General features: G+C 45.2%; 1 protein-coding gene across 2 annotated transcripts in view; it reads left to right on the top strand.

Annotated features, from left to right (window-relative positions):
• The window catches only part of LOC115659231 (syntaxin-binding protein 4-like), a 118258-nt gene that overhangs the window by 62402 nt on the left and 27946 nt on the right, over positions 1–27910 (top strand). For both annotated transcript variants that reach the window (XM_030579150.1, XM_030579151.1), the window contains exons 6-12: positions 7925–8010; positions 9224–9350; positions 17903–18044; positions 18272–18378; positions 18866–19019; positions 20466–20538; positions 25008–25105. In XM_030579150.1, coding sequence (XP_030435010.1) covers positions 7925–8010; positions 9224–9350; positions 17903–18044; positions 18272–18378; positions 18866–19019; positions 20466–20538; positions 25008–25105 — 787 coding nt within the window. The remainder of the gene's footprint in view (positions 1–7924; positions 8011–9223; positions 9351–17902; positions 18045–18271; positions 18379–18865; positions 19020–20465; positions 20539–25007; positions 25106–27910) is intronic.

Consider the following 27910-nt stretch of genomic DNA (forward strand, 5'->3'; position numbering starts at 1 on the left):
TCTGTTAGTCTATAAGGTGCCACAGGATTCTTTGCTGCTTTTAGTGTATGTGCAGATTGCTGCTTTAAGCATGCATCAGGCTTTCAGTGCTCTGAATGCCTAGTTCCTGGCATCTCATAGGCTTTATTTATAGAGACAAGCTATTAATTCTAGGGTTTTATTTAGTGTCTCAATCTCTTTTTTCCCATCTGTGGAGCAGAGGGTGAAGTTTCCAGCCACTCTGCTCTCATGTAACCTTTGACGTAGGGCTCACCCTTTGTTCTCCCCAGAACACAAGGGCATCACAACAAGGTATTATGGGATAAAACAACAATATTCTGCAGAAAGATTGGCCTCCTGCTGCTTAATCTGTAGCAAAGTCGGCCTGCAGCTGGCTGCTGCTGTGCATCCCCTCTGATCTGACTCCACTCGGCGGGTCTGTACAAGTTTCTGGGTTCTGTAACAAGGACACTTCTGCTTTCCTAGATTTCAGTATCCTTAGTGAAAAAGGGTGTTTGGGGTGGGGGGGCAGGGGAGTTGGTCTGGGAGCACATTATTAAAGAGAAAGTCCCCCTATTTTAGCCCTCTGTTAGTTAAATAAGGCTGGACATTTAAGTTCCACAGGAACCTGATAAGATTAAGTATTTTCATACTAGAGCTGGTCAAACAGTAAATCAAACTAAAAACATTGAAGATATATGTATTATTTTAACCTATTTGTGCCTGAAGGCACTGAGCAAGGTTGGATTGGATTCCTGGAGTCAGATTATTCATTAGTCAGTATGCGGACAATATCTGTGCACTTGAAAATCTCGCAAGCTTCATGAAGTTTAGTACAAAATCATCTATCTGAAGAGTCATACCAGAAAATGCATTACTTGCTGTACATTATTTACCTCAATGGGATTTTAAGCATGTGCTTAAATGCTTTGCTGAATTGAGATATTGAGCAATATCTGTTCTCTGAGCAAGGGGCCCAGACAATACCATGTGACTTAGGTGTTCGGTCATCTCACGCCAATAGCAACAGATTGGAGTGGATGGTTTGCAAACAGTTTACAGGCTGAAAATTATTCACCCAAACTATTGGGCATGTAGTGGCTTATCTTCACAGAGCTTGGGATTTGTTAATTGGAAAAAGGGCTAAAATCAAAAATAGGATTTTATGTCACGAATAGTTTGCCAGCTCTATAGTCATTACGTAAATTTGTTTGTGGGGTAGGGCTGAAATAACAAGATCTGCTCATCTGATCATATTCCATTGATTAACTACTATTGAAATTGTATTATTTTTTCAAATAAACGGATCCCTGAGGCTCTAAATACAGTTGAGGGGAATATGTAAATACAGACGAGTACAATGAACCAGCTTCTTCTAGCTAAATAATCACTGAAAATTAACTCGCATTACAACACTGATCAAAATTCAGTGCATTAGATCCTATCACCCGTGATTCAGAAAGTAAGAGAGGCTGAGGGGGTGTGCTCACCAGATCTCACCCGGCAACCTGAAAAAACAGCTCAGTCCTGCAAATAGTCACATGTAAGTAAATTTAATTTAAAACAATATAGCTACTACCCTGAGGAAGTTACTCATGCATAATTTTTTGCAGAACCCAGTCCTATAACTGCAGGTGTCCAGTGAATCATGATCCATTCAGTCAATAACTCCAGTAGTTAGAGACTTCTGAGCAAATAGCTTGTTGAGTTGGTTGCTAGAGCTATGACCAAACCTCCTTGGTTGTGAGAATTAGGGTGGTGCAAAATTGACTTAAAATATTTTGGGGATTGGGGACAAGGGAAGAATCTCCCATTGTTTCATTTTGAGAGGTTTTAAAGGCTTTGCACCATTTCTCACATAGGATTTTTGCACTGCAACAAATACAGTTTTGAGAGTTCATCTGTTTCACTTTCTCTTCTTCTCACTTGAACGCTTCTTCATCAGAATAACATTTTGAAGTGTCAAAGCTGGAAACTTAAAAAAAAAAAGAACAAAAGAAAGCAGCCCATTTGCTGGTTTTCGCTGAAAGATTGTCTCTTTTGAGTAAAAACTCACATGATTTTGAGATTTTTCATAAAGATCCGACCATTTGCTCACTGTTGCGGTGGTTTCCCCAAATCTAATGGGGAATTGCATTGAGCCAGCCTTAGCGCCAATGTCCTGACTTGGCCAGTTCCAAATTGGTAACGATAGTCGTGTACAAGGCCACTGTGACCTGACAGGGTGTCTCCCCAGCTTCGCAAGCACTCATCCATCCTCAGTCTGCTTTATTTGTCCAAACATAAGCAGCTGACAAAATCAGCTCCTTAGCTCACCCTTTGTCCTAGGGTTTCAGTCTCATCTGCCAGGGGTCTCTGATAATCCTGCTTCTTGCAGCTTCCCTGTTCCAGCCAGCTCCCTTCTCAGAGCCAGCCCTGCTCCCCTTTTGGGACTCCAGCCTGAAGGCTACCTCCCTGAGCAGCTGGGCCCTTGTTCCAGGGAACCACCACCAGACTTAGCTCCACTCCTCTGTGTTTGCTCTCCCAAGACATAGTCTACCCTCTGACAAGACTTTTTAGCCCCACATGTAGCCCTGCCTCTTTTAATTGGCTCAGTTGGGCCCACCTGCTCTGACACAGTGGAGCTAGGCCTGATCTACTTACAGGACCAGCTCCCCTGTGACAGCCATGTTACTGCTGAGGTTGAGATAGTTCAGAATGGAAATGCTTTAAAAGCAACAACCCCAAATCACAGGAAACCTGTAGCTCTAGCTGCACTAGGCTGTGGAGTTAGGCATGGGATGGGAGAGACAATGGGTACACCTACGCAGCAAACCAAGGTCTGACTGTAGCTCACTAGCTTTAACCTATCCAGTGTGGGGACAAGAGCAGTGAAGACGTGGTAGTATGGGCTTCAGCGTAAGCTAGCTGCCTGTGCACAAGCCTGTTGGGGTCGTGGGTATGCCCTGGGGTTGCTAGTCCATGCAGTAAAGGAGCGAGCTAAAGGAGGAGTGAAGCGTCCTGCCCAGGAAAAGGAGGAGACAGCGAATGGAAGGCTCACAGAGTCTCAGCTGCAGTCTGGCCTTTGTCGCGGCATAACTCAGCAGTGATACGGGATTATGAGCGAGCGGTGGGAAGATGAAGGGTTTTACTGGAAATGATATTAAAGTGAGATTTGTACCAACAGAGTTGATGGAAATTGATGCTCACTCTGATAGCTGCTGTGTTGTAAGGAGCCACCACCTGAGAAAATGCTGTTCTATCATCAGCTGCTATGTATCTTTCCCATCAACTTGCCTTGATGTGTGCGCTTGTCACCTCTCTGGGGTTGGCCTCATGGCCTCATGAAGAGCTCTGCTTTCCTGGGCTTGATATCTCAGTTCCCAGGCCAGCACTTACCAGGAGTATAGCCTGAGCTTCCAATTGCTCTGTTACAACTGCTCTAGACAATTACAGGTGCCATTGATGGACTCAAAAGGGACTAGCCTCTGGTCCTCCTTGGGCAGCACCCTGGTGCCTCTAATGTGAAAGAGGGGAGTCACACCTCAGCAGCAGCATAAATACCAGATGCTCACCAACAGACTCCTGTCTGAGCTATGCAGGCTGAAGGGACACCATTGGTGGAGAAAGAGGCAAGGAGAGGAAAGGAGAATAACAGGCCTACTCCCTTTTCCCCACCATTGTCCGTATTTATTTTCTTTAGAAGTGGGTACAAGCCATAGTGTGTGATCCAGATCTGAGCTAGAACTCCCCTAAAGTCTGGAGATCTTTGAGTCCAAGTCACTTCTGATTTTCTTCACATTTCTCCCTCTGTTGTGTCTCACTTCACCTCCTCCCCTGATATCAAATCCTCCCATTTAAAAAACTATGTCACTCTTAGAGCCATTTGTGGAATAGGTTCTGGTTTCCCCCCTGTTGCATTGGCCTTTTTCACTAGTGATCAAAAAGAGGAGCTTGAGCCAACAGCAACTGCGGTAGGAGAATTTTTAGAAAAATGAATATTTTTCTGATGCTTGATGAACGATGTGGCATTTTGAAGACTCTATTAGACTTGCAAGCTATCCTTTTAAGGCAGGGAGGGGTATTCCTGGTCCTGCTTTTAGGCTATGGGGCTCTGTAGTCTAGAATAAGGTGAGGTGAGTTGGGCCTCTCTGTTTCAGGGAGCAGCCTGTTTTGTCTCTCTCTGCTTTTGAGTTATCGTTCTGAATTCTAAAAAATAAAGCAGTTAAACTGCAACCTCCTGTCAAGAGTATCTTATGTTGTTTATTTCACTTCGCTGTTTGTATGCCATGAGCATAACAAATAGGATTCACTACATTTATTACTATAGGCAGGTAAAGAACTTGGCGCCCAAAACTGAATGGAAGAGTCCCATCCCACAGCATTTTGGCCCCCACATTCTAATGCTCTGTCTATAATCCCTAAGTGTTACCCATCATCTGTATCATGCTCACACAAGGCCGGTGCAAGCACTAGGCAAACTAGGTGGCTGCCTAAGGCGCTGAGATTTGGTGGGCGCTGAAAAATGGTGTCTAAAAATAGAACCAGATAGCAATCAAGACGCAGGCTGCAGATCACAGACTGTAGGGAGGATGTAGATAAGAACCATGCTCCCAATGAATTGCTCTCCTGCCATTTAGATAGCCAGTGATTAGGGAAGTCCTTTGATTAGATCACAGACTATAGGGAGGTGATAAGAATCACACTCCCAATGAATTGCTCTCCGACTCCTGCCATTTAGAAAGCCAGCCAAGTCATTTGATTGTGAACTGATAATTGTACAGATTGCTGTGTTGGTAGGTACATTATTACAGTATTAGCTCCTCTGTCTTGCAGATTGCACAGCAGCAGCCAGAAGGAGAGTGGAGCAGCTTGTGGTGGGAAGTGTAAGATCCCCCGCTGGGGCTGAGCTATGCTGCCAGTGTGGTGCAAGCGGGGCCAGCCTGCACTTGGCATGCTCCTCGGAGAGCGGGCTGCAGGTTTTCCAGGGCAGAGACTCTGTTCCCTGGGGAGAGAAGGGAGGGAGGCCGCAGCTGGCAGCTCTGCTGGCTCTCTTGCGTGGATGGGCAGCTAAGCCGCTTTAACCCACCTCCCTGCGCCCCAGGTTTCTACCCTCCCAACCCTGATTTGGTGTGAGGGCCTGTCATAAACAGAGTGTTAAGGGTTAATGTCTCTTGTACCTGTAAAGGTTACAAGCAGGAAACTGGACACCTGACCAGAAGACCATTCAGAAGACAAGATACTTTTAAATTCGGGTGGAGGGAAGTTTGGGTGTGAGTTCTTTGTTCTTTTTTTTCTCTCGGAGGGTCTGAGAGAGACCAGACATTACTACAGGCCCTCTAAGTTTCTTTTCAAATAGAAGGTAAAAACCAGGCGGTTTAGGCTTTTTAATTGTTTTACTCTATTTGCAATTGTGGATCTGGCTGGTTAACGTTTATATGTGTAGTTGCTGGGAATATTTTGATTTGTATTGGTACTGGGGGGAAAGTCTCTTTCCGGTATCTGTAAGCTATAGGACCCTGTATATTGACATCTTGAAGTTACAGAGATAATTCTTTACTTTTTCCTTTCTTTTATTAAAAGATTTCTTTTTAGAGAACCTGATTGATTGTTTTTTCTCTGTTTCCCTTGTTTTATCCCAGGGGATTGGGATAACTCACCAGGATGGGTGGGAAGACGGGAGGGGGAGAGATAAAATCTCTCTCTGTTTTCCTTGAATCTGTTTGCCTCTTTGTGGAAGGGAAGGGAGATGCTTCTCTGTATGGTGATTTAAGAGGTTAGATCAGTATCTCAGGATAGCCCAGGGAGGGAAGTTCTGAGAGGGGGAAGGTGGGGGAATGGTTTATTTCTCCTTGTTTTAAGAACCCAAAGGATCTGGGTTCTTGGGGTCCCCAGGGAAGGTTGGGGAGGTCAGAGTGCCCCAAAACACTATATTTTTGGGTGGTGACAGCCTGTCAGATCTAAGCTGGTAATTAAGCTTAGGGAAATTCATGCTAGTATCTCATTCCTGGACTCTAAGGTTCAGATTTCAGAAAGAATGCTATGACAGGGCCACACACTTTCTGCCTTCACAGTCCTGCCTGCCCCTCACCCCACTGCTGGAGCAAGAGCCCAGCATTCAACTCCCTAGCCTGGGCGCAGGACGGACTCGTGAAGGCAAAGCAGATCCACACGCTCCCGTTGCCCTGTTGCAAGTGCACTTGGCCCACTGCTGCTGCATGCCAGGGACTGGAGAGGAGAGCGTCCATTTTACCTTATGGCTCTTTGAATCCTACCCCGCCCGCCGTCCCCCTCCACACTCAAACCTGGTCTGCTCCCCTTCCCCTCCCCAGCCAAACCCGATCCTCCCAGTGACCGAACCCAGTCTGCTCCCCTTGCACTCCCCAGCCAAACCCGATCCTCCAAGTGACTGAACCCGGTCTGCTTCCCTCTCCTCCCAGCTAAACTTGAACCATCACTGACTGAATCCAGTCTGCTTCCCTTCCCCTCCCCGGCCAAACCCAAACCCCCACTGACCGAACCCAGTCTGCTTCCTTCCCTATCAAGCCCGAACCCCCACTGACTCGGTCTGCTTTGCTTCCCCACCAAACCCGATACACCACTGACTCAACCCGGTCTGCTTCCTTTCCCCTCCCCAGCCAAACCCGAACCCCCACTGACCGAACCCGGTCTGCTTCCCTTCCCCGCGGAAAAATAAATTCTGAATGATAATGTGTTACTCTGTGACCGTGTATTGTGTGTAATGTGTGTGATTTATTTTAAGATCCATGCTATGGTTTTCAAAGTGAAAACAATAACAGTGTCAGTGCTGTCGGGTTATTCATTTATTTTCATTAAATATGTAGACTAAATAATTAAATTAATAAATGTTCAAGCTGAACATGTATTAATTCTATGCCACATTATGCAGTATTCATTTTTGAAAGTTTTTAATAAGAGATGCTGGGAGGGGGTGGCGCAAGGTGGAAATTTTGCCCAGGGCGCAAAATATCTTTGCGCCAGCTGTGTGCTCACAACTTGTTCTTTTTACTTAAAATGTTGGCTTTAAGCTTCCTCCTCTCTATGTATGAATTACAGCAGGGTAGTCAAGGGGGGTGGTTTTAAAACATGTAATATAGCCACAGTTCCAAGGATGATAATTTCAGTTTGAGCTGGTATATTTGACAGTTATTTGCATTTCTTTAACTATTATGAAAAGACCCACAGATGGCCAATGTGTATTAAAAAAAATGTTTTTTGGCTTAGTTGCAACTCCCCTTAATAGTCAGTATTCAACTTGTATGTCAAATTAGGCTGATGGTTGGAGATGAAATTATCCTGGGCTAGTCTACAAGAGGCATTCTGACCCAGTGGTTAAAGCCCAGGGCTGGGTGCTAGGACTCATGGGTTCTAGCCTCGTCCCTCACAATGGACAAATTACACAACTACTTTGCGCTTCAATTTACCAGTATGTGTTACTGGATGAGTAATACCTGAGAGGGATGTCAGGACGCTTTTATCAACATTCATGAAGTGCTTGAAGATTGTGGGATGAAAAGGGGCATAGAAGGGGCCATAATTCAGCTGCAAATGCCAAGCAGAGAATTCCCCCTATGTAGGGAATTTGCTGCTGATGCATCTGCACTGCAGCTGGCCTCTGCCTCCAACCCCCTAACACACAGTATGGGGAATGCAAAAGTTCCGCTTTACAAAAAGAATCTTCTCTTGGTGTGAGTTTGATTATGGACTCTAAATCAGCGGCACAAGCTTGAGTTGCTTGGAAACTGCTCTGATTTACATTGGGACTACCCGTGAGCTGTATCTGGTTCCCTAATGCCTCACCCTGCGCCAAGCTGAGCTCCAGTGCTCGAGAGAATTAATCCCACAAACTGGTTAGTATGGAATAAACATAGGCATTGTTTGCATTGTAAATCCATGCAGAAGTGTATTGAGAGACTAAGTGAATCTGCTAGGCCTTGTCTTTCAGGAGAGAGTTCTCTGAGCTGCTGGAAAAGTTTGGATCTCATAGCAACACAGAATCAGCACGGAGTTCTCCTGTTCACCACGGCGGCAGTGAGTATTGACCCTCTGGGCGCTGAATACTTAACTGCATCTTGGCTGCAGAAAATGTCAGCCCAATCATGAATACTAAAAGAGAGAGAGAGACAACTTCCTTGAGTGAAACAAGAACATAACATAAGAACGGCCATACCAGGTCAGACCAAAGGTCCATCTAGCCCAGTATCTGTCTACCGACAGTGGCCGATGCCAGGTGCCCCAGAGGGAGTGAACCTAACAGGCAATGATCAAGTGATCTCTCTCCTGCCACCCATCTCCACACTCTGACACACAGAGGCTAGGGACACCATTCCTTACCCATCCTGGCTAACAGCCATTAATTTATTCAGTTCTCTTTTAAACGCAGTTATAGTCCTAGCCTTCACAACCTCCTCAGGTAAGGAGTTCCAAAAATTGACTGTGCGCTGCGTGAAGAAGAACTTTATTTGATTTGTTTTAAACCTGCTGCCTATTAATTTCATTTGGTGACCCCTAGTTCTTGTATTATGGGAATAAGTAAATAACTTTTCCATATCCACTTTCTCCACATCACTCATGATTTTATATACCTCTATCATATCCCTCCCTAGTCTCCTCTTTTCCAAGCTGAAGAATCATTCCAAGCTGAAGAGTCCAAGGGAGAATTAGTTGGTATCTAACACTTCTCCAGCTCCCTTAACTCTACCTTCAATGTGCAACAACTAAGGAAAATATTGTGCTAGTAACTTATAATCACATCTAGTTCTTGTAAAGCAGTTTTCAACAGCGGACCTCAAAAGTGTTTTAGAAAGAGGGTGAATACCACTATCCCCATTTTACACTTGGTGAAACTGAGGCAAGAGCAGTGACGTGGCTTGTTCATTCAGTGACCAACACAAGAAGTCAGTGGCAGAGGTCAGACTAGAACCCAGGTCTCCTGGCTACTAGTTCAGTGGTTTGTTTGCTGGATCACTCCACTGCTTCTTTTTGGGAAGAAGTATGTGACACTGTAACATGGTGATATTGTTAATTACCACCATCACAGGTTGGAATTTGTGGTGAGAAGGTAAAACTCTGTTAATTAGTTTAGAAATATACTGATATCATTAACGTCAATGGTAGGTATTTCTGCCTCCAGGTAAAGAACCATGAAAGGTGTTTTAATTCTTGACTGTGTAGCAGGGACAGCTGGGAAGAGTAAGGGGGGAAAATGCTTTCATTATTTGAACTGTCTTATTTTGTTTTTTAGGTAGATATTTGGAAAGTACATCCTCGGGGTCTTCGTCACGTTCCCAGAGTCCTCTGCTGCTGAGCCCTGCAAATTCTCATGGCCCCGTCATTGGACACTTGGCACATTCCCCACACTCAGGCTCGCAGTATGTACCATATTACTCAACACTAGAGCTCTTTAGGAATTTTTCAATTAAATTTTTTTTCATTGGAAAATTCTGATTTGTTGACAGCAAAACCAATTAATCTCACAATGCTGGAAAATTATGTTGGAAAACTCTGTAGTTGTCAAAAAGTATTTTTTGGGCACTTTCTAAATGAAAAATTCTGTTTCCCAGTTCAAAATGACTTTTCAGTGTGAAATTTAAGCGATTTAGATTTTTAGAGTTTCTTAAAAAGAAAAAAGATAGAAATCAAATTGAAGAATTTTGAAATTACGTGTTTCAATTGACCCAAACCAAAAACTTTTTGGTACTTTGATTCATGAATTTTTTTGAAATTTGGACTTTTTGTCCCAATTTTGAATGGTAAGAAATTTAAAACTCTCAAAAATATTAATGGGACGGGGAAACCAGCTCTAAGTTACACAGGCATCAACTGATAAAGTCTGCAGGCTTCTCTGTCTGTTTCTAGAACATTATTTGTATTGCTGTAGTGCTTATAGACCCTGAGGGCTTGGCTACACTAGAGAGTTGCAGCACTGGTGGTGGCTTTACAGCGCTGCAACTCACTCACTGTCCACACTTGCAAGGCACATACAGCACTGTATCTCCCTGGTTACAGCGCTGGCTGTACTCTGCCTCGGCCTGGGGAGTAACGACTGCAGCGCTGCTCTGCCAGTGTGGCCACCAAAAGCACTGTTATTGGCCTCCAGAGGTATTCGGAGGTATCCCAGAATGCATGTTCAGCCAGTCTGCTCTTCAGTTCAAACTGTACTGCCCTGGCCTCAGGTGACCCGCCCTTTAAATGTCCCGGGAATTTTAAAAATCTCCTTCCTGTTTGCTCAGCCAGGTGTGGAGTGCAATCAGTGAATCTTTCCAGGTGACCATGCCTCCGCGCACCAAACGAGCCCCAGCATGGAGCAATGGCGAGTTGCTAGACCTCATCAGTGTTTGTGGGGAGGAAGCTGTGCAGTCCTAGCTGCGCTCCAGCTGTAGGAATTACGATACCTTTGGGCAGGTATCAAGGGCCATGCTAGAAAGTGGCCATGACCGGGACGCGCTGCAGTGCAGGGTTAAAGTGAAGGAGCTGCGGAGTGCCTATTGCAAAGCCCACGAGGGAAATCACTGCTCTGGTGCTGCTTCCACGACCTGCCGTTTCTACAAAGAGCTGGATGCAATACATGGGGGTGACCCCACCACCAATCTGAGGATCAGTAGCTGTCTGGAGTTGCCAGCTTCCAGACTGCAGTAGCCACCCGATTCTCCACCGTCAGGGCAGCTCTCAATCTCATGTCCTTGCACTGCAGGGTGGGGGAGAGCTCAGCACACAGTCCCATGAAAGTGGCTTTTCTCATCCGAAAGTTCTGCAGCCACTGGACGTCATCCCAGATTTCCATGACAATGTGATCCCACCACTCAGTGCTTGTTTCCCGAGCCCAAAAGCAGCGTTCCACGGTGCTGAGCATTTCCGTGAATGCCAGAAGCAATTTAACATCATACGCGTCAGGCAACTCGCTATCATCGTCAGACTCCTCATCATTTTGTATCTTAAGGAATAGCTCAACTGCCAAACGTGATGTGCTGGCGAGATTCGTCAGCATACTCCTTAGCAGTTCGGGCTCCATTTCCCACAGAAATCGCGCTGCGCAGAAACCGTTGAGAGAGTCAAGATGGTGCCAAAGGTGGATGGAAAAACAGGGATTGCTGGGATGTGAAGCGATGCATCACGGGGCGTTGGGACAGGAAGCAGAATGACCTGCACACTCTGCCCCCTTCACACAACCCACAGCGCCAAAATGGCGCCAAAATGGGATGAGGTGCTCTGTTAGATAGCTGCCCATAATGCACCACTCTCAACACCACTGCAAATGTGGCCACACTGCAGCGCTGATAGCTGTCAGTGTGGCCACACTCCAGCACTTTCCCTGCACAGCTGTATGCAGACAGCTTTAACTCCCAGCGCTGCACACCTGCAAGTGTAGCAAAGCCTTGAGAGGGCTCCATTGCAGTCAGGGCCGGCTCTAGCAATTTTGCCGCCCCAAGCACAGCAGCACGCCGCGGGGGGCGCTCTGCCGCTCGCCAGTCCCATGGCTCCGGTGGACCTCCCGCAGGCATTTCTGCGAACGGTCAACTGGTCCCGCGGCTCCGGTGGAGCTGCCGCAGGTGTTTCTGCGGAAGGTCCTATGGTCCCGTGGCTCCGGTGGAGCTGCTGCAGGCGTGTCTGCAGGAGGTCCACCGGAGCTGCGGGAGCAGCGGACCGTTCACAGCCACGCCTGCAGCAGCTCCACCGGAGCTGCCTGCCGCCCTCCCAGCAACCGGCAGAGCACCCCCCATGGCTTGCCGCCCGAAGCACGCGCTTGGTGTGCTGTGGCCTGGAGCCGGCCCTGATTGCAGTATAGCTGTAGCCATATTGGTCCCAGGATATTAGAGAGAAAAGGTGGGTAAGCTACACAGACCTGAAGAAGAGCTCTGTGTGGCTTGAAAGCTTGTCTCTCTCACCAACAGAAGCTGGGCCAATAAAAGATATTACCTCACCCACCTTGGCTCTCAAAGGGTTCTAGTGGTTTGGGGGGCACAACCTGAGACACCTTTAAGGGCCTGATTTTCATAAGTGCAGTGCTCCTGCCCTCTAAAAATCAGGCCCTTTAAAGAGATCTCAACGTGGGCTCCTCAAAATTGGAGAACCCCAGATCGATAGTCACTTTATCTTTCTCCCTCTTTCTCATTAAAACTATCCTCTAATATCCAGGGCTTGTCTACGCTTAGAACGCTCCAGGAGCACAGCTGTGCCACTGCAGCGCTTCAGCGTAGACGCTACCTACTGGGATGGGAGGGTTCTCCCATTGGCGTAGGTAATCCGCCTCCCCAGAGGCAGTCCACCTAGCGTTGTGTACATGGGGACTGAGGACAGTTTAAGCACATTGCTCAGGGGCATGGATTTTTCACACCACTGACCGACAGAGTTAAACCAACTAAATTTTCTAGTGCAGATCAGGCCCCAGTGTTGTCTTTGGATACATTGACTGTCTCTGCTCATGTACTGGAGGATGTGTGATGGGTTAGATCATAGAAACCCCCCTGGGAGCTGCCAACTGATGTGCCAAGACTACCTCTGCTCTTGTTTTCCCTGCCAGCTCAGGACTCCAGCACCCTGTCTTGCTGAGCCAGACACTCCCGTCTGCTCCAACAAAGACCCAGGGTCTGAATTACTTGCCCCAATGCTGCAGGTTTACCTGAAAGCAGTTCACAGACGTGTGTTTGTTTTTAACACTCAGATACCCAACGCCCAATGGGGTCTAAACCCAAATAAAGCTTATGCAGGACAAACTCATAAATTGTTCTCCTTCTATAACACTGATAGAGAGATATGCACAGTTGTTTGCTTCCTCAGGTATTAATACATACTCTGAGTTAATTAATAAGTCAAAAGTGATTTTATTAAATAGAGAAAGTAGGATTTAAGTGGTTCCAAGTAGTAACAGACAGAACAACGTAAGTCACCAAGCAAAATAAAATAAAATGCGCAAATCTATGTCTAATCAAACTGAATACAGATAATCTCACCCTCAGAGATGCTTCAGTAAGTTTTTTCCTCAGACTGGACACCTTCCAGGTCTGGGCAGAATTCTTTCCCCTGGTACAGCTCTCGTTCCAGCTCAGGTAGTAGCTAGGGGATTCTTCATGATGGCTCCTTCTCTGTTCTGTTCCACTCATTTATATATCTTTTGCATAAGGCGGGAATCCTTTGTCCCTCTGGGTTTCCACCCGCCCCCCACCCCCCTGGAAAAGCATTGATTCCAGTTCATGTGACATCACATGTCACTGTAAGACCCCAAGCCTTCATTCCTCCCAGCCTGACTCTCAGGAAGGCCTGCCTGCAAACAGAGTCATTCAGTCAATTGTCCTGTTGATGGGAGCCATTAAGATTTCAAACCACCATTAATGGCCCACACTTTGCATAATTACAACAGGTCCTCAGAGTTATATTTCTAGTTTCAGATACAAGAGTGATACTTTTATACAAATAGAATGACCACACTCAGGAGACAATAAGCTTTGTAATGATACCTTACAAGAGACCTTTTGCATGAAGCATATTTCAGTTACATTATATTCACTCATTGTCAAATTTTTATAAAATCATATAGACTGGAGCGTCACAGGATGGATAAGCAGTCATTCAGTGTCTTTCATACTGTTGCACTCTAGGTTGTTTTTAATATTATTATTTATCACTTGTATTACGGTAGCACCTAGGAACCCCCGTCATGGACCAGGACCCCATTGTACAAACACAGAGCACAGCCACCACCTCAGAGAACTTAGCCTACTGTGCTATAGGCAGTAGGGATCTACAGAATGCACGTCCTCCATTTCCATCCCTTTAAAGGTGAGGAAGAGCCCAAAGCTTACAGAGGTCTGAGAGGCCAACATGGCACGTCTTTTACAAACATGCCCTTGATGGAGATGTCCTGCAAGGTTATGGCTGTTTTCTGCAGATCATGGCCTCGTGATCCATTGCCTCCCCCTCGGGCTGTCATTTCCACCAGTGCAAAATCAGTGGCAGTGCTACCCTTCTGACCTGGCAGCATTTCACACCTCTGCGCTGGGGGGAGGGAGAGGAAATGGCTGCACAACCAGGCCTTTTATGTCTATGAAGTGTGGCACTTTTATGTTGTGTCTATATGTTTTAGTTCCAAGCTTCCTATTTTATAAAATACAAAAGTCAGGGTCTGCTATGTGCAGGGAGGGCTCTGCTATCGGCTCCACCTATGGGAGTGACTGGCACTGTCAAGGTTTTCATTAACGTTGGTCCTCAGACTGTGGCATCCCAGATTAGGGCCTGCTGCTTTTGTTTCTTGCACTAGTGTAAATCAGGGGTAATTTCCATGAAGTCAGTGGAATGGCTACCCGCCCCCATGAGAGGAAAACCAGCCCCTTAGTTCAGACACAGAAAATCCACTTAGCAGGTGAACTCCACAATGTGCCCAATATCAGCTCTTTATTAGGGATTTGCAGAGGACAAATATTTGGAACAGAAGGCTTTAAGCTGCTTGCATAGATTCATAGATTCATAGACTCTAGGACTGTAAGGGACCTCGAGAGGTGATCGAGTCCAGACCCCTGCCCTCATGGCAGGACCAAATACTGTCTAGACCATCCCTGATAGACATTTATCTAACCTACTCTTAAATATCTCCAGAGATGGAGATTCCACAAGCTCCCTAGGCAATTTATTCCAGTGTTTAACTACCCTGACAGTTAGGAACTTTTTCCTAATGTCCAGCCTAAATCTCCCTTGCTGCAGTTTAAGCCCATTGCTTCTTGTTCTATCATTAGAGGCTAAGGTGAACAAGTTTTCTCCCTCCTCCTGATGACACCCTTTTAGATACCTGAAAACTGCTATCATGTCCCCTCTCAGTCTTCTCTTTTCCAAACGAAACAAACCCAATTCTTTCAGCCTTCCTTCATAGGTAATGTTCTCAAGATCTTTAATCATTCTTGTTGCTCTTCTCTGGACCCTCTCCAATTTCTCCACATCTTTCTTGAAATGTGGTGCCCAGAACTGGACACAATACTCCAGCTGAGGCCTAACCAGCGCAGGGTAGAGTGGAAGAATGACTTCTCGTGTCTTGTTTACAACACACCGATTAATGCATCCCAGAATCACGTTTGCTTTTTTTTGCAACAGTGTCACACTATTGACTCATATTTAGCTTGTGGTCCACTATGACTCCTAGATCTCTTTCTGCCATACTCCTTCCTAGACAGTCTCCTCCCATTCTGTATGTGTGAAACTGATTGTTCCTTCCTAACTTTGGAGCACTTTGCATTTGCCTTTATTAAACTTCATCCGGTTTACCTCAGACCATTTCTCCAATTTGTCCAGATCATTTTGAATTTTGATCCTGTCCTCCAAAGCAGTTGCAATCCCTCCCAGTTTGGTATCGTCCGCAAACTTAATAAGCGTACTTTCTATGCCAACATCTAAGTCGTTGATGAAGATATTAAACAGAGCCGGTCCCAAAACAGACGCCTGCGGAACCCCACTTGTTATACCTTTCCAGCAGGATTGGGAGCCATTAATAACTACTCTCTGAGTACAGTTATCCAGCCAGTTATGCACCCACCTTATAGTAGCCCCATCTAAATTGTGTTTGCCTAGTTTATCGAAAAGGATATCATGCGAGACCATATCAAATGCCTTACTAAAGTCTAGGTATACCACATCCACCACTTCTCCCTTATCCACAAGACTCGTTATCCTATCAAAGAAAGCTATCAGATTGGTTTGACACAATTTGTTCTTTACAAATCCATGCTGGCTGTTCCCTATCACCTTACTACCTTCCAAGTGTTTGCAGATGATTTCTTTAATTACTTGCTCCATTATTTTCCCTGGCGCAGAAGTTAAACTAACTGGTCTGTAGTTTCCTTGGTTGTTTTTATTTCCCTTTTTATAGATGGGCACTATATTTGCCCTTTTCCAGTCTTCTGGAATCTCTCCCGTCTCCCATCACTTTCCAAAAATAATAGCTAGAGGCTCAGATACCTCCTCTATTAACTCCTTGAGTATTTTAGGATGCATTTAATCAGGCCCTGGTGACTTGCAGGCATCTAACTTTTCTAAGTGATTTTTAACTTGCTCTTTTTTTATTTTATCTTCTAAACCTACCCCCTTCCAGGCATGTCTCCAGGCATGGGCTCATGCCTGGAGACATCCATACAGAGGAGAGAACTGCTCATCTATTTGGCAGCCATCTAGACCACCTCACTCCTCAATTAGCCCTGTTTACCACACAGCATAGACAGGAGGTGACCTGGCTTGGTACTCATGTATGTACTTGAAGGAGGTGTCCAGTACAACAGTGTTCAGTGACCGATAAAGCAAAAGTTCTGCAAGTTTCCACTTACGGTGACCAGATATCCTGATTTTATAGGGACAGTCCCCATTTATGGGGCTTTGTCTTATATAGATGCCTATTATCCCATGTCCTGATTTTTCACACTTGCTATCTGGTCACCCTATCTCCACTTGGGGGATGTAGAAGAGGGTAGGCAGGAATGAAATAGCCATCTTCTGTAAGAAACTCCAGCATTCAGACCACTTTAAATCTCAGATCTTGGAGACTATGAGCACGCGTGCAACTATGATATAATCTTGACTCTTACAAAGTAGTGACTCCTTCTATTCTGTACAGGCTCTTATGCTGCACTCATCACCCCGGCAGCTGGACATCTTCCAGCTGTGCACTAAACAATAGGACTTAGATCTGCACTGTATAGTTTATTCTCTTCTTCACCTCTTCCCAGATAGTGCAATGGAGGTGCTTTTCTTTTTTAACCACTATGTTCTATGGCATTTTATTTCCTGAAAAGATTTCTTTTAGACGTTTCCTTTGTTGTAAAAATATGACACGCCCACACTCTTCGCAATATTCTGTGTTGCGCCACAACACAGCCACAAGTTTAAAGGGATGGGGCTGTTTAGAAATAGGGAGAAGTTGTTATCTCTTGTGGTGATTGCATAGTTCAGCAGATCACATAGTCGTCGTATTGTATTTGGAGCTATTGGGAAAACAAAAGATCATTCACGTGACAGATTGCTTACAGGTTATTATATGGATGTGATTACAAGACTTTATCTTTGAAGAGAGAGAATCAGTTAATTACCACCTTTATTTACTAAGGATGAGTGGCCTTATCAAGTGGTTGATGCCCGCTGTTGCTCTTCCAGTAATGGCAGCCTTTCCTGCTGCTCCAGCACCTCCACGCTTTGTCCCATGCTGCCCCCCATGCATAGGGAAAACTCCCTAGCAATATTTATCAACCTACCCACAGTATTCACTGCTAAAAACTCCCTCAAACCTGCCTCTGTTGTCGTGCCTACAAATCATTCCCACCTGGCACTGATTAGGCAAGTAACTGGCTATGACTTCGGCTTTCCTGCTTAACTCCATTTTATTGTTAGCCTCCCCGCCATCCCACTGCCACCCCACTGATCTGTTTCTTCCACCCATTGTGTGCTGCCTGCCATGAAGATTGTAAGCTGTTTGGGGTAGGGAATCTCTTCTTCATTACTTGTCCGGACAGTGCTGATCACAGTGGGTCCTGGTCCTCGAATTAGGGTTCTTAAGGACTACCATAATACAAATAAACAACAATAACAGTAACAACATTTATCCCCGTAGAAGTAGCAAATACTGCCCCCCCAACCTATAAGCACCTGAAGCTTTACCCGTTTCTACTCCTAAACTCAAATCAAACATATTCTTGAGGTTCAGAATGGTTTTGATAAGTGTTTTCTTCACTCCCATTTTCAGGTAGAGTGGGGGAGAAGAGGAGGCAGAGGGAGAAGAGGTTGAGAAGGACAGGGAGAGTGCAGACTCAGGAACAAAACCAAATGTAGAACTTTTCATTCAGCAGTGGTGCTAACTTGCTAGAACTCTACTGTGTAATTACAGATGTATTCAATGACTATATAGAATAAAACAGACCACTGTTGTGTCTTCTGCTAACTCTTCTATTCCTTGCAGCTACTCCCTTGAATCAGGGATTCAGTGCATCTCCATAGCAAAATCCTCTGGGTTGGGGTTGACGATCAGTGGCGGATCTAACAGGCCAGAGGGTCCCATGATTTATGTTCAAGAGCTTATGCCAGAAGGGGACTGTTACAGAGTAAGTCAACAGCATGGAGGGCTTCTGTGACCTATGAAACAGGAGTCTTTCCTGAAAGCTCTAGCTGTTCGGAAGGAGCTCTCATTGGGATGGGTGAACAGTCTATGGCGTGGGGTAATAAGGATGTGTATTACGGGAGAATACTTTGAGCAGAGTGTCTCTCTTTTTTTGATGCACTAATCCTTGTGGCTAAAGCTTGATGCTGCACAGATGTCTCCCTTGTTTAGGATGGGCGGCTCCGGCCTGGTGATCAGCTAATTGCCATCAATAAAGACTCTTTGGTGGGCAGCACATATGAAGAGGCCAGAAAAATACTTGCAAAAACCAAATTCAGGTAGGCATGCAGAAGCAGCCCAGGCTAATAAGTTCCTTGGGTACAAAAAGCGTTTCCTATTATTGTCAATAAAGGCCATACTTTGTGACATCTGCTGAGTGTTAGGTAGGAGACCGGCACATTGTTCTAAGCTTAAGGTGCAAGAAGAACCTCCCATATCGGAGACCTTCATACTTCAGGAGGTCTTGAGTACATGAAGTTTCTCACATCATAATCAGGAATGGCCGGAGTCCTTCCCAACCTGTCAGTCTTTGTTTTGCTTTGCAATGAGTGTGTTCCATCGCACAGACCTTCCCAAAGTTCTGCAACAGAACTTGGGCTATCATAAGAATCCTGTCTGACGAAGTCAGCTCTAATATTGTTGCATGTTACACAGGCAATTAATGAGCTTAGCTCAGAGGAAAGACCACAGAGCTATTCCTGTGAAAGTTATGAAACCTTAAGCATGTGTAGTTTTTAAGCACTAACAAAATTTGGTTATTTTCAGACATGAGGGAAACACGGAAGTGGCCTTTATTCCTGGAAGGGGACGGTTACATCCCGGACTCTCGGTTCATAACAGCATCCAATCGCCACCTCCTAAGGCCATGGGGAATGGTCTTAGCTCTTGCAGGTTGAAAGTCCATGTGAGGTCACCTGAGGTACGTTGAAGTTCAGTATAAGACCACAGAGGCTGACCCCATGATTTCCGTCTCCGATTGGATTACAGTTTTTAGGGACTCTGTGATAATCTTTCCGGATTAGCTGCTTGGAAAGTCAGCAGTGTGGACTCGTATGGCTCTGTTTGCTCTCATATGGAGTTGGGTATTTTACATCTGAGATATTGTTTCTTCCGGTTTGGGGTGACAAAGGATTAGTCAATTGAAGTGATGTGTTTGAAGGTCGCTGAGATGTGTTTTCATCTCCAGAGTCCTGGTTCAAACCTGTTTTCAGATGTCACAAGTGAAAAAAGCAATTGGTGACGGTAACTCAGTGAATACCTGCCCACATTCAACAACCATCAAATTCAGCACCATCAGCACTCGTTCCTCATGAAGCGCAGCACTATGCTGTATTTCCTGAAGCTAGGGGTGACTAAGAGATTTGGCCATGACTCAAAATCAATGAGTCATGTGGTTAAGTGTGTAAGGTTACAGTGAGGGCTAGCTCTAGTCTTATAGAAGGAGCTTGTAAACTGTCGTCACTGTGTATGGGGCACTGATTCATTGCCAATATCTGGGATGTAACCTCCTAGCTTTGGTTGTGTTGTATTTCTGCACTTCTTACCCTTTTCCATACCATAGACCCAACTGGGACCCTTCTCCCATTTAATATTCTGATTGCAGCCCTCTGACCCCAGGTTGAGAGTCCCTGCTGCATTTGATCCCAGCATGTTCTTGTAGATAGCTCTGCTTTTTGTCCATTGGGTAATACTAGAGGAGCCCTTAAGATCATAGAATAGCAGGGTTGGAAGGGACCTCAGGAGGTCATCTAGTCTAACCCCCTGCTTGAAGCAGGACCAATCCCCAGACAGATTTTTGCCCCAGATCCCTAAATGGCCCCCTCAAGGATTGAGCTCACAACCCTGGGCTTAGTAGGCCCATGCTCAAACCACTGAGCTATCCTTCCCAACTATGATAATCCAAACTCCCTCAGAATCCATGGGGGTCTTGGATATGTAGGGTTTTAACAAACCCCAGTGGCTACAACACACTGGGTCATCCTTGGTGTGATTCCACTTCTCTCAGTAAAGTTACTTCAGTTTAGCCTCCTGTGTGTGCAATCATCCGGGAGATTCTTAGATCCCACAGTAATCAACATGGGACTTAGGCGCACAAACCTTTTGAGTATCTGGGTCTTTGGGACTGTTATTGACACAGTCCCCTTTTACTCCAAAACAGGACTCTTGATTGGTTCATCATTGTTGTTCATGCTCTCTCTCTAGCACAATAGATTCACATGGTGCTTCATGCAAGAGATGGTTCAGTCTGATTCCTTAGGGAGCAACTGGGACCTATTGAGCTCTTCCCCCTACTTCTGCTTTTCACTTACTCCGGTAGACTGGGCTCAGCATTTTGTCCTCTGTGCTATTTTGTTTTGTTTTTTAGACCAGACAAGAAAATCTCTTTCCTGTGCCTTCTCCATCACCAGACATTTGCCCCCCAGAGCTCACAATATCTGGTAAGTGGCATGCTTTCTTGCAATCTCCTCTGTTTGTGTAGGTGGCGAAGGTATCTAGCTCACAGGTCCTCTGTATCAGAAGTAATGAAATGAAGCTTTAAATACCCACAGCAGTGTAGGTGGAGTTTAATAGTGTAATGACAGGGTCCAGTCCATTAGGATTGATTAAAGGCAATGGTACAATTAATGTAGGGCTGTATTCAGTAGGCATTAGATACCCCCATGTCAGCTTGTCTATGGGAGCAGAGGTCTTTGCAGGGGTGACTGAGTATCTCAAGGGATTAGCAATGGGATACAGAGCCTTTCAGCTCTAGGTCACTGGTTCTGTGTTGGGTTGGTAGTGATGGAGTGTCACTGCTATTATTCAAAGGCTGTGTACAATGTAGTTTTGGGATCAGTCCAGTAGCCGGATATCCTTACTGTAGTCAGCGCTAATTGGCAGCCTTGCTGGTGGGACTGACTGGCCCTTTGAAGCTGAATTGCTATTAAAAAATAGATAAATCAGTGTTGCTTACAAAGCACAGCATGGCCCCAAATGGGAACACGATTCCATGATCATTGAGCCAAATCAGTTGCCACCAGCGATCCATGAAGAGGTAGTTGTAAAGCGTGGGAGAGAACACAGAGGCTTTGTAAGTCTGTCATAATTGTCTCAGCATTTGAGTTTCACATGTAGGAAGATACTCATCTTTCAAATTATATTTTCCTCTGTGCTCACAGACCACTACATACCTTTTGCTTTCACTTTTTTTTTTTTTTTTTTCCTTTGGTTTGAACGGAAGACTCCCTCCTTGCAGGTTTCTCTTCTGGCTGATGCTTGAGATTTACTATTTAAGATAAGAGCAGGTTAGAAACATTTCCAGTTTTGAAAAATTTCAGTGGAAACATTTTTTTCCACACACACATCAAACATATTTTTTGCGCGCACACACAAACACACATTTCTTCCACTTAAGATCCCACTTGGTATAGTTCTGAATCCCAAAGTGGCTCCATCTGTTTGCACATTAAACACTTGAGGGCAATTTTCAAGCAAACACCAAAATCAGCAAACTCAGCTTAAGCACACCAATAATCCAAGGCATGCATGAAAGTTGGGGTTTACAAATGTGCGTGTGCCAACCCCGGCCAGTGTGATTTCTGCATGCTTGTGTCAGATACATGCTAAAATGCACATGCTCTATTTTCTCCCATGGAGACTGTGCATTAGTTGAAGATGTAGAAAATTTTGATGAAGAAGAAACTGAGCCCTCTGGCTGATCCTGAGGCATTTGTGGCTTAAATAACATATTCTCAGCTCAATAATTTTTTTTTCCTTTAGGCATTTTGAGCCCCTACACTGTACGCTCAGGGATGTTTGTATTTGATTAATAAGAAAAAGAAAATGAATAATATCTACAGAAGCACATCTGATCTGTTGGGCTCATGGTTCTCCTCCCCCAAGGAGTAAATGCTTATCTGCCATGCTGCCTGTCCATTTCTACATCTGCACAATAGTGCTAATGCTGTCAGACTACTCTGCAATACAAAAACTATTTTGAGACAGACATTCATATGGAGTAATGTTCCTTGGGAACTGAGGTCCTGATTAGCCTGATACTTTGAATTGATGATATAGCGAAATAGTCTTAATCAGTATAAACGTCTCTCTTCTCCTGCCATTTGGGCAATTCATAAAAAGAATTACTGCCCTCAGTGATGTGATGGCAGGTACGGATGCACTGGGATGAATTCTGGCCTCACGTAAGTCTTCACTATTCTTTTTGGAGTCTGTGGAAATTGCAGAGATACACACAGTTCAGTGGCCCAATAGATAATCTTCAGCATGATACCGTAAACTTTATTCTGACACAGTGGGTGCACCCCACCAAGGATAAAGGTAGGGCGTTTACCCCATGCTAGCTAACACATGGTAACTAATATGTGGTAAAACATCCTAGTGTGGGCAAGACAGTTTGCACATGCGACCAGGTTTAGGGGGAACCTACAGGTTACCTCAACCAACTACTGTGTGAAAGCTACCCCTGCCTTAGCCACACTAGTTTTCACTATGTGATTGTCACCATGCTTTAGCTACCACCTGGTGAAACCCCACCTTTCTTCTAGTGCAGACAAGGCTTATGACAGACTCTTTCCCACTCCCCCGCTGCATTCTGCATTGGCATTCAAGAAGAGATCCCTTGGTTGAAACAAGAGAGAGCTGCAGGCAGGAAGCTCTATTAAGGGCCCTCCACTCTGAAATATGCTTCCCCATACTGGGTAAGCCCCCCAGACCTGCTTTGTTAACCCTCAGGACATGCTGTCAAGAACATATTTCCTCTTGAAGGTGATAGTCTGAAGGGACGGGCCAAGGCCAGCCTATGGGGGGCAGCTGTTAGTTAGTTTATCTACATAGTAGACCTGTGGGGCAGTGTAGTCCGGTGGACAGGGCCCTTGACTGTGAGGCAACCTGGGTTCTATTCCCAGCTCTGCTAATGACCTGCTATGTGACCCTTGGCAAGTCACTTCTCCTTTGTGTCCCCCTCCCATCTTTTGTCTGTCTAGGCTGTAAATTCTTTGGGGCAGTGGCTGTCTCCTGCTCTTTTTCTGTCCAGCGCCTCGTTCAGTCGGGCTGTTAGTCATACAAATAGTATAATGTAGGCTGAGAATCATTTCAGGCAGTCCATTACCGATGTCCGCTTTTTATAGCGGGTGTTATGAGTGCAGCGAAGGGCACGGAGTTCTGAATAGGCCCCATTATACATTAGAATAAACAAATCATTTTGGGGAGACAGGAGCTTAGTCTGAAATCTGAACAAGTCACTGGGGCTTGTTGACTGATCACCGGTGCCTGGCGGCCTTCAGGATTGCCTGGGATGTCTGTGTTGAGAGTTTATGAGCAAAGCCTCATGGAGCTAATCCCGATTAGCAAGGAGTTGAAGGGGAGTGATCTGCCCTTGAACCTACACAGCATGGGGCTGGGTGACCAATCCAATGAACCTGTTTATTATTTCAGGCCCTGATTCCCAGCTGCTGGCATTAGCGGGATAGATAAATATCAGGATTAGGAGGATTACGCTTGTGACAGCACCTCTGCTGCTTTTCTCCTGTGTTTCCATAAAATCTTCTCTTCACCTGAGAGTCACAGTGAGTGGCATTTTTTCAAAAATGCCTGAGTGAGTTAGGAGCATCTGTCCCACTGATTTTTTTTCAAGAGGACTTGTGCTCCTAAATCCCTTATGCTTTGGAAAATCCCCCCCACTGATTTAAAACAGCAGGAGGTCTTTAAGGCGATCTGGGTATCAATTTCTTTGTTAACCTGTGCCCCAGTTCCCAGGCAGTGCAACGATGAAAGAAAATGTCTCCTGGACACTCTTCTATGGACGCAATCCTGTATCATTGAAGTCCATGGGAATTTTGTCACTGACTCTGATGTGAACAGGGTCAGGTTTTATAAGTCCCTTTTGTTATCAGATTCAAAGAGCATCATTAGCAGGGTCTTGAAAGGAGCGGTGGCATTACCCATTTTTAGAGTCCATCTGGGCCTCCCCTTAAATGAGTAGCAGTTTCTGCAGTCTTCTTCTGGAGGGGCCTGTTGCAGGCTGCAGGAATTAACTGAATTGTGGGATTTTCCTAAGCACAGGTCCCACTGAAGTCAATGGGACTTGTGCTCCTAAGTCATTTGGGCACTTTTGAAAATGCCCCCTGGAGTGAAGAGCAGATTATCAGCGGCCGGGTCTCTCTTCCAATGCCTCAGTCATTTTCTCTGACGGAGACACTCTACCGTTTCCCTTCTTACAATACAATTTCTGTTGTGGACACAAGCACTCTCCATCCTCACCTTAACCGTACACCCTGCATATACTATGCAGCCTGCCCCAGCATAAGTGAAAGGGAGCAGGGAGCCAGTGCTTTTCAGAACAGTATCGCAGGGAGAAATCCTGTGACACGTTTTCTTGTGGTGTTTTTAACCTGTGAATTCTCTTCTTAATGGGAGTTGGGAACATTTCTCTGAGACCACACTCAGTCTAGCACTTACATAAACGTTACTTTGAATCTGGGTTAGAACTTCTGGGCTAGGGGGCCAGCGGTGGATTTTTATAAAACCTCACTGGTTGGGTTTTGGTTTTGTAAAACCGAAGCATAAATTGGGGTGGTTGGAATCCAGGTTGAATTTTATTCAAATCACCAAAGTTCAGAGTCCCAGGCCTCATATATAAACTTCTGGACAAGATTTTCAGAAGCAGCTTGTAATTTTAGTTGCCTTCATTTGTGATGCCCACGTGGAGACTTTTAAGTGTCCTGGTTTTCAGAGAGTGCTGAGCACCGATCCTCTGAAAATCCTGGCCTCTGATTTTAGCCCATCTGTACTTGCAACATATTTCATGCAATGTCAAAACCTTGAGCTTAGTTTGGGATGCTCCTTGTCAACATCTCTCTTCCCCCCTACCCGTATGCTCTTCCACTAATGATTGCTTAATGTTATTTAGCACCTGCTTCACCCTCTAGTCAGAGAGCGGCTTCAGGCAGCAAACCGAAAGTAGCGCTGGATCCCCATATTCGACTCAAGGATGGGAAACTCGAATTGGTAAGTTGAAAGGCTTCCTGCCTTGAAATTGAGATTTTGTGTTCAATAAAATGATTGGGGCTCCCAGACTGCATCTGATTACATGGTGCTGTCTCCTCATCCTTCTTTTCAGCTGCTGAATCACATTAAAAGAAGCTAAAACTACATAAGCACTTCCCTCATATTGCTTTTCCATGAAGGAAATTGCTGTAATTTGTATGAGGATGGTTAAGGGAAGAAGGACTAGGTGATGGCAAATGAGAGAGGAGGTGGGGTTAGGCGGTGGTAGATGGAAGGGGAAGTGAGGTTGGATATTAAATTGTGGTCCATGCTATGAAAGTCTAATGTTAAGATACCCTGGCAGTCCCAGGTCAAACAAGATTAGGCATTGAAACAGGTCTTTACTCATGGGTCTCTGCCTCAGAGATCATTTTGTGGGTCCCTGTCCAATTCAGCATTCCATAGAACAGCATCATTGTCCTGCTTGGAGACAGCTGCTTCTCTGCAGGAATAGGTGAGGTGCCTTTGGAGATAATGGGCCAAAAAATGCTGAAGGCCAGAGGAAAACATAAACACAAAATAGAACCGCAAAAGGAAGAACACTTTCTGTCTTCAGATCTTATAGGCAGCAAACCAGGATGCAAAGGCAGACTCAGTCCTGGTCTGAAGGCTAGAGATGGTTGACATTTTTCAGAGAAAAAGTTTATTATTCAAAAATAGCCCTTTTTGGGTGTTTTTAGAAATATTTCAGTTTTTCAACAAAATCAGAAATGAAAAAAAAATTATCATATTTGGTTTTCTCTTGCTTGCTTGCTTTCATAAATGGCTGAAATCCTGTTTTGTTTTCCTGTCATTTAAAAAAAATGGAAACCAGGCCCAAAAAAACCTGCAAAAAACCATTACAAATGAAAAATTGGTCAAGTGTGAACCCAGAATGGAAAAATATTCTGATTAGTTCATTTATTTATTTATTTTTGCAAACCTGTTTTTTCCCCTTTTTCTTCTGGCTCTAATGAGGAGGACAGTTGTCTTGTATTGTCTTAGTGGGAGTGTCATCCTGGTATGCCACATCTCAGCTGGGACCATTGTCTTTACCATAATATTGCTGGATTGAAATTACCTTCCAGAAAAATGACTGGATAAAACTGTACTCCATTTTTGTCCTTTGTTTGTACAGCACCTGGCAGAGTGGGGCCCTGGTTCAGCAGTAGGGATCCTAGGTGATACTTACAAATAATAATAATGGCTGAGCTCCAAATCCCAGTGGTAATGGTTTGATACAGACTTCATTGCACTTGTGAATATAGAGTATTCTATTTTATGGGTGAATGTGGCATCCATACATACCAATAGGCAATAGATTATTCTGTGGTGTCCAGCCCCAACCCACTAGTAACTGGCCTTGGTAATAGTGTAAAACACCTTAAAGAGACTATGAGGCATAACTACCTAAAAATGGTGCTGATCAGGTTATTGCATGCAAGAAGCTAGTAAGTTCTCTTGCTGTATGTTTGTATAGCAAGGAGAAAGGTCATTATTTGCAACTCCACAGCCTCCTGACCTTTGTCTTGGTGGTCCCTACTGCGGTGGTGTCTCCCCTGTTTGCTGGATCACCAGATGTGAGTACGTACCTCTTGAAGATGGGGTGAGGTGCTTTGGCTCCTATGGGAATGCTGAGTTTAGAAGTGGAGGTTGTGGTGCATGGAGCAGATTGAACAGATTCTTATGAGTGGGTGCTGTGCCAGGTAGTGTGAGCACATCTAGGTGCTGGGTGAGCAGCTGACTGACTCAGCGACAGAAGTCTGTGCTCTTACAGACTTCCAGAGCCTCTGCTGTAGTTTGCAAGGGGCTGCAGGGAATGAGGGGAGATGCTGCACTGGTAAATATGGAGTCCAGAACCCAGGGAAATGGAACACATAGGTGCAAATGGGAGGAGCATAACCCAGCTGTTTCATCTTCATGTTGTTCTGACATGGCTTGTTCATGGAATCAAGAGCACCCTGCTGTTTGGTGCATGAGTGTCCATCTCAGCCTGGTCCATGCAGGCTACCATACTACAGTTTCCACTAGGGACTTACTCCTGTAGTTCACGCTGATGAGGCTCATGTTTTTAGCTCTGGAGGGCACATGGTGAATCCATGATGATAACCATGGTGATGGTCAGTGCACAAGCTCTCTTGGCAGCTGCAGGGCAGGTGAAGGATCAGGACTGGGAGTGCCAAGTGAGAGGATCTCGATCTTGAAGAATGATGGAAAAGTTGGAGAATGATTGCAATAGGGCTTTGTCCAACCCTGGGCATTGCCTTATTTACTTTGTTTTGTAATTTTCTGTCTTTGCTCAATGGATATAAACTGGACACTAGGAAGTTTAGACTTGAAATTAGACGAAGGTTTCTAACCATTAGAGGAGTGAAGTTCTGGAACAGCCTTCCAAGGGGAGTATAGGTGGCAAAAGACATATCTGGCTTTAAGACTAAGCTTGATAAGTTTACGGAAGGGATGGTATGATGGGATAGCTTAATTTTGGCAATTGATCTTTGATTATCAGCAGATAAGTATGCCCATTGGTCTGTGATGGGATGTTGGATGGGATGGGATCTGAGTTACTGCAGAGAATTATTTCCTGAGTGCTGGCTGGTGAGTCTTGCCCACATGTTCAGGGTTTAGCTGATCGCCATATTTGGGGTCAGGAAGGAATTTTCCTCCGGGGCAGATTGGCAGAGGCCCTGGAGGTTTTTCGCCTTCCTCTGCAGCATAGGGCATGGGTCACTTGCAGGTGGATTCTCTGCAGCTTGAGGTCTTCAAACCACAATTTGAAGACTTCAG

Source organism: Gopherus evgoodei, chromosome 10 (assembly GCF_007399415.2).
Source record: "Gopherus evgoodei ecotype Sinaloan lineage chromosome 10, rGopEvg1_v1.p, whole genome shotgun sequence".
NCBI lineage: Eukaryota > Metazoa > Chordata > Testudines > Testudinidae > Gopherus > Gopherus evgoodei.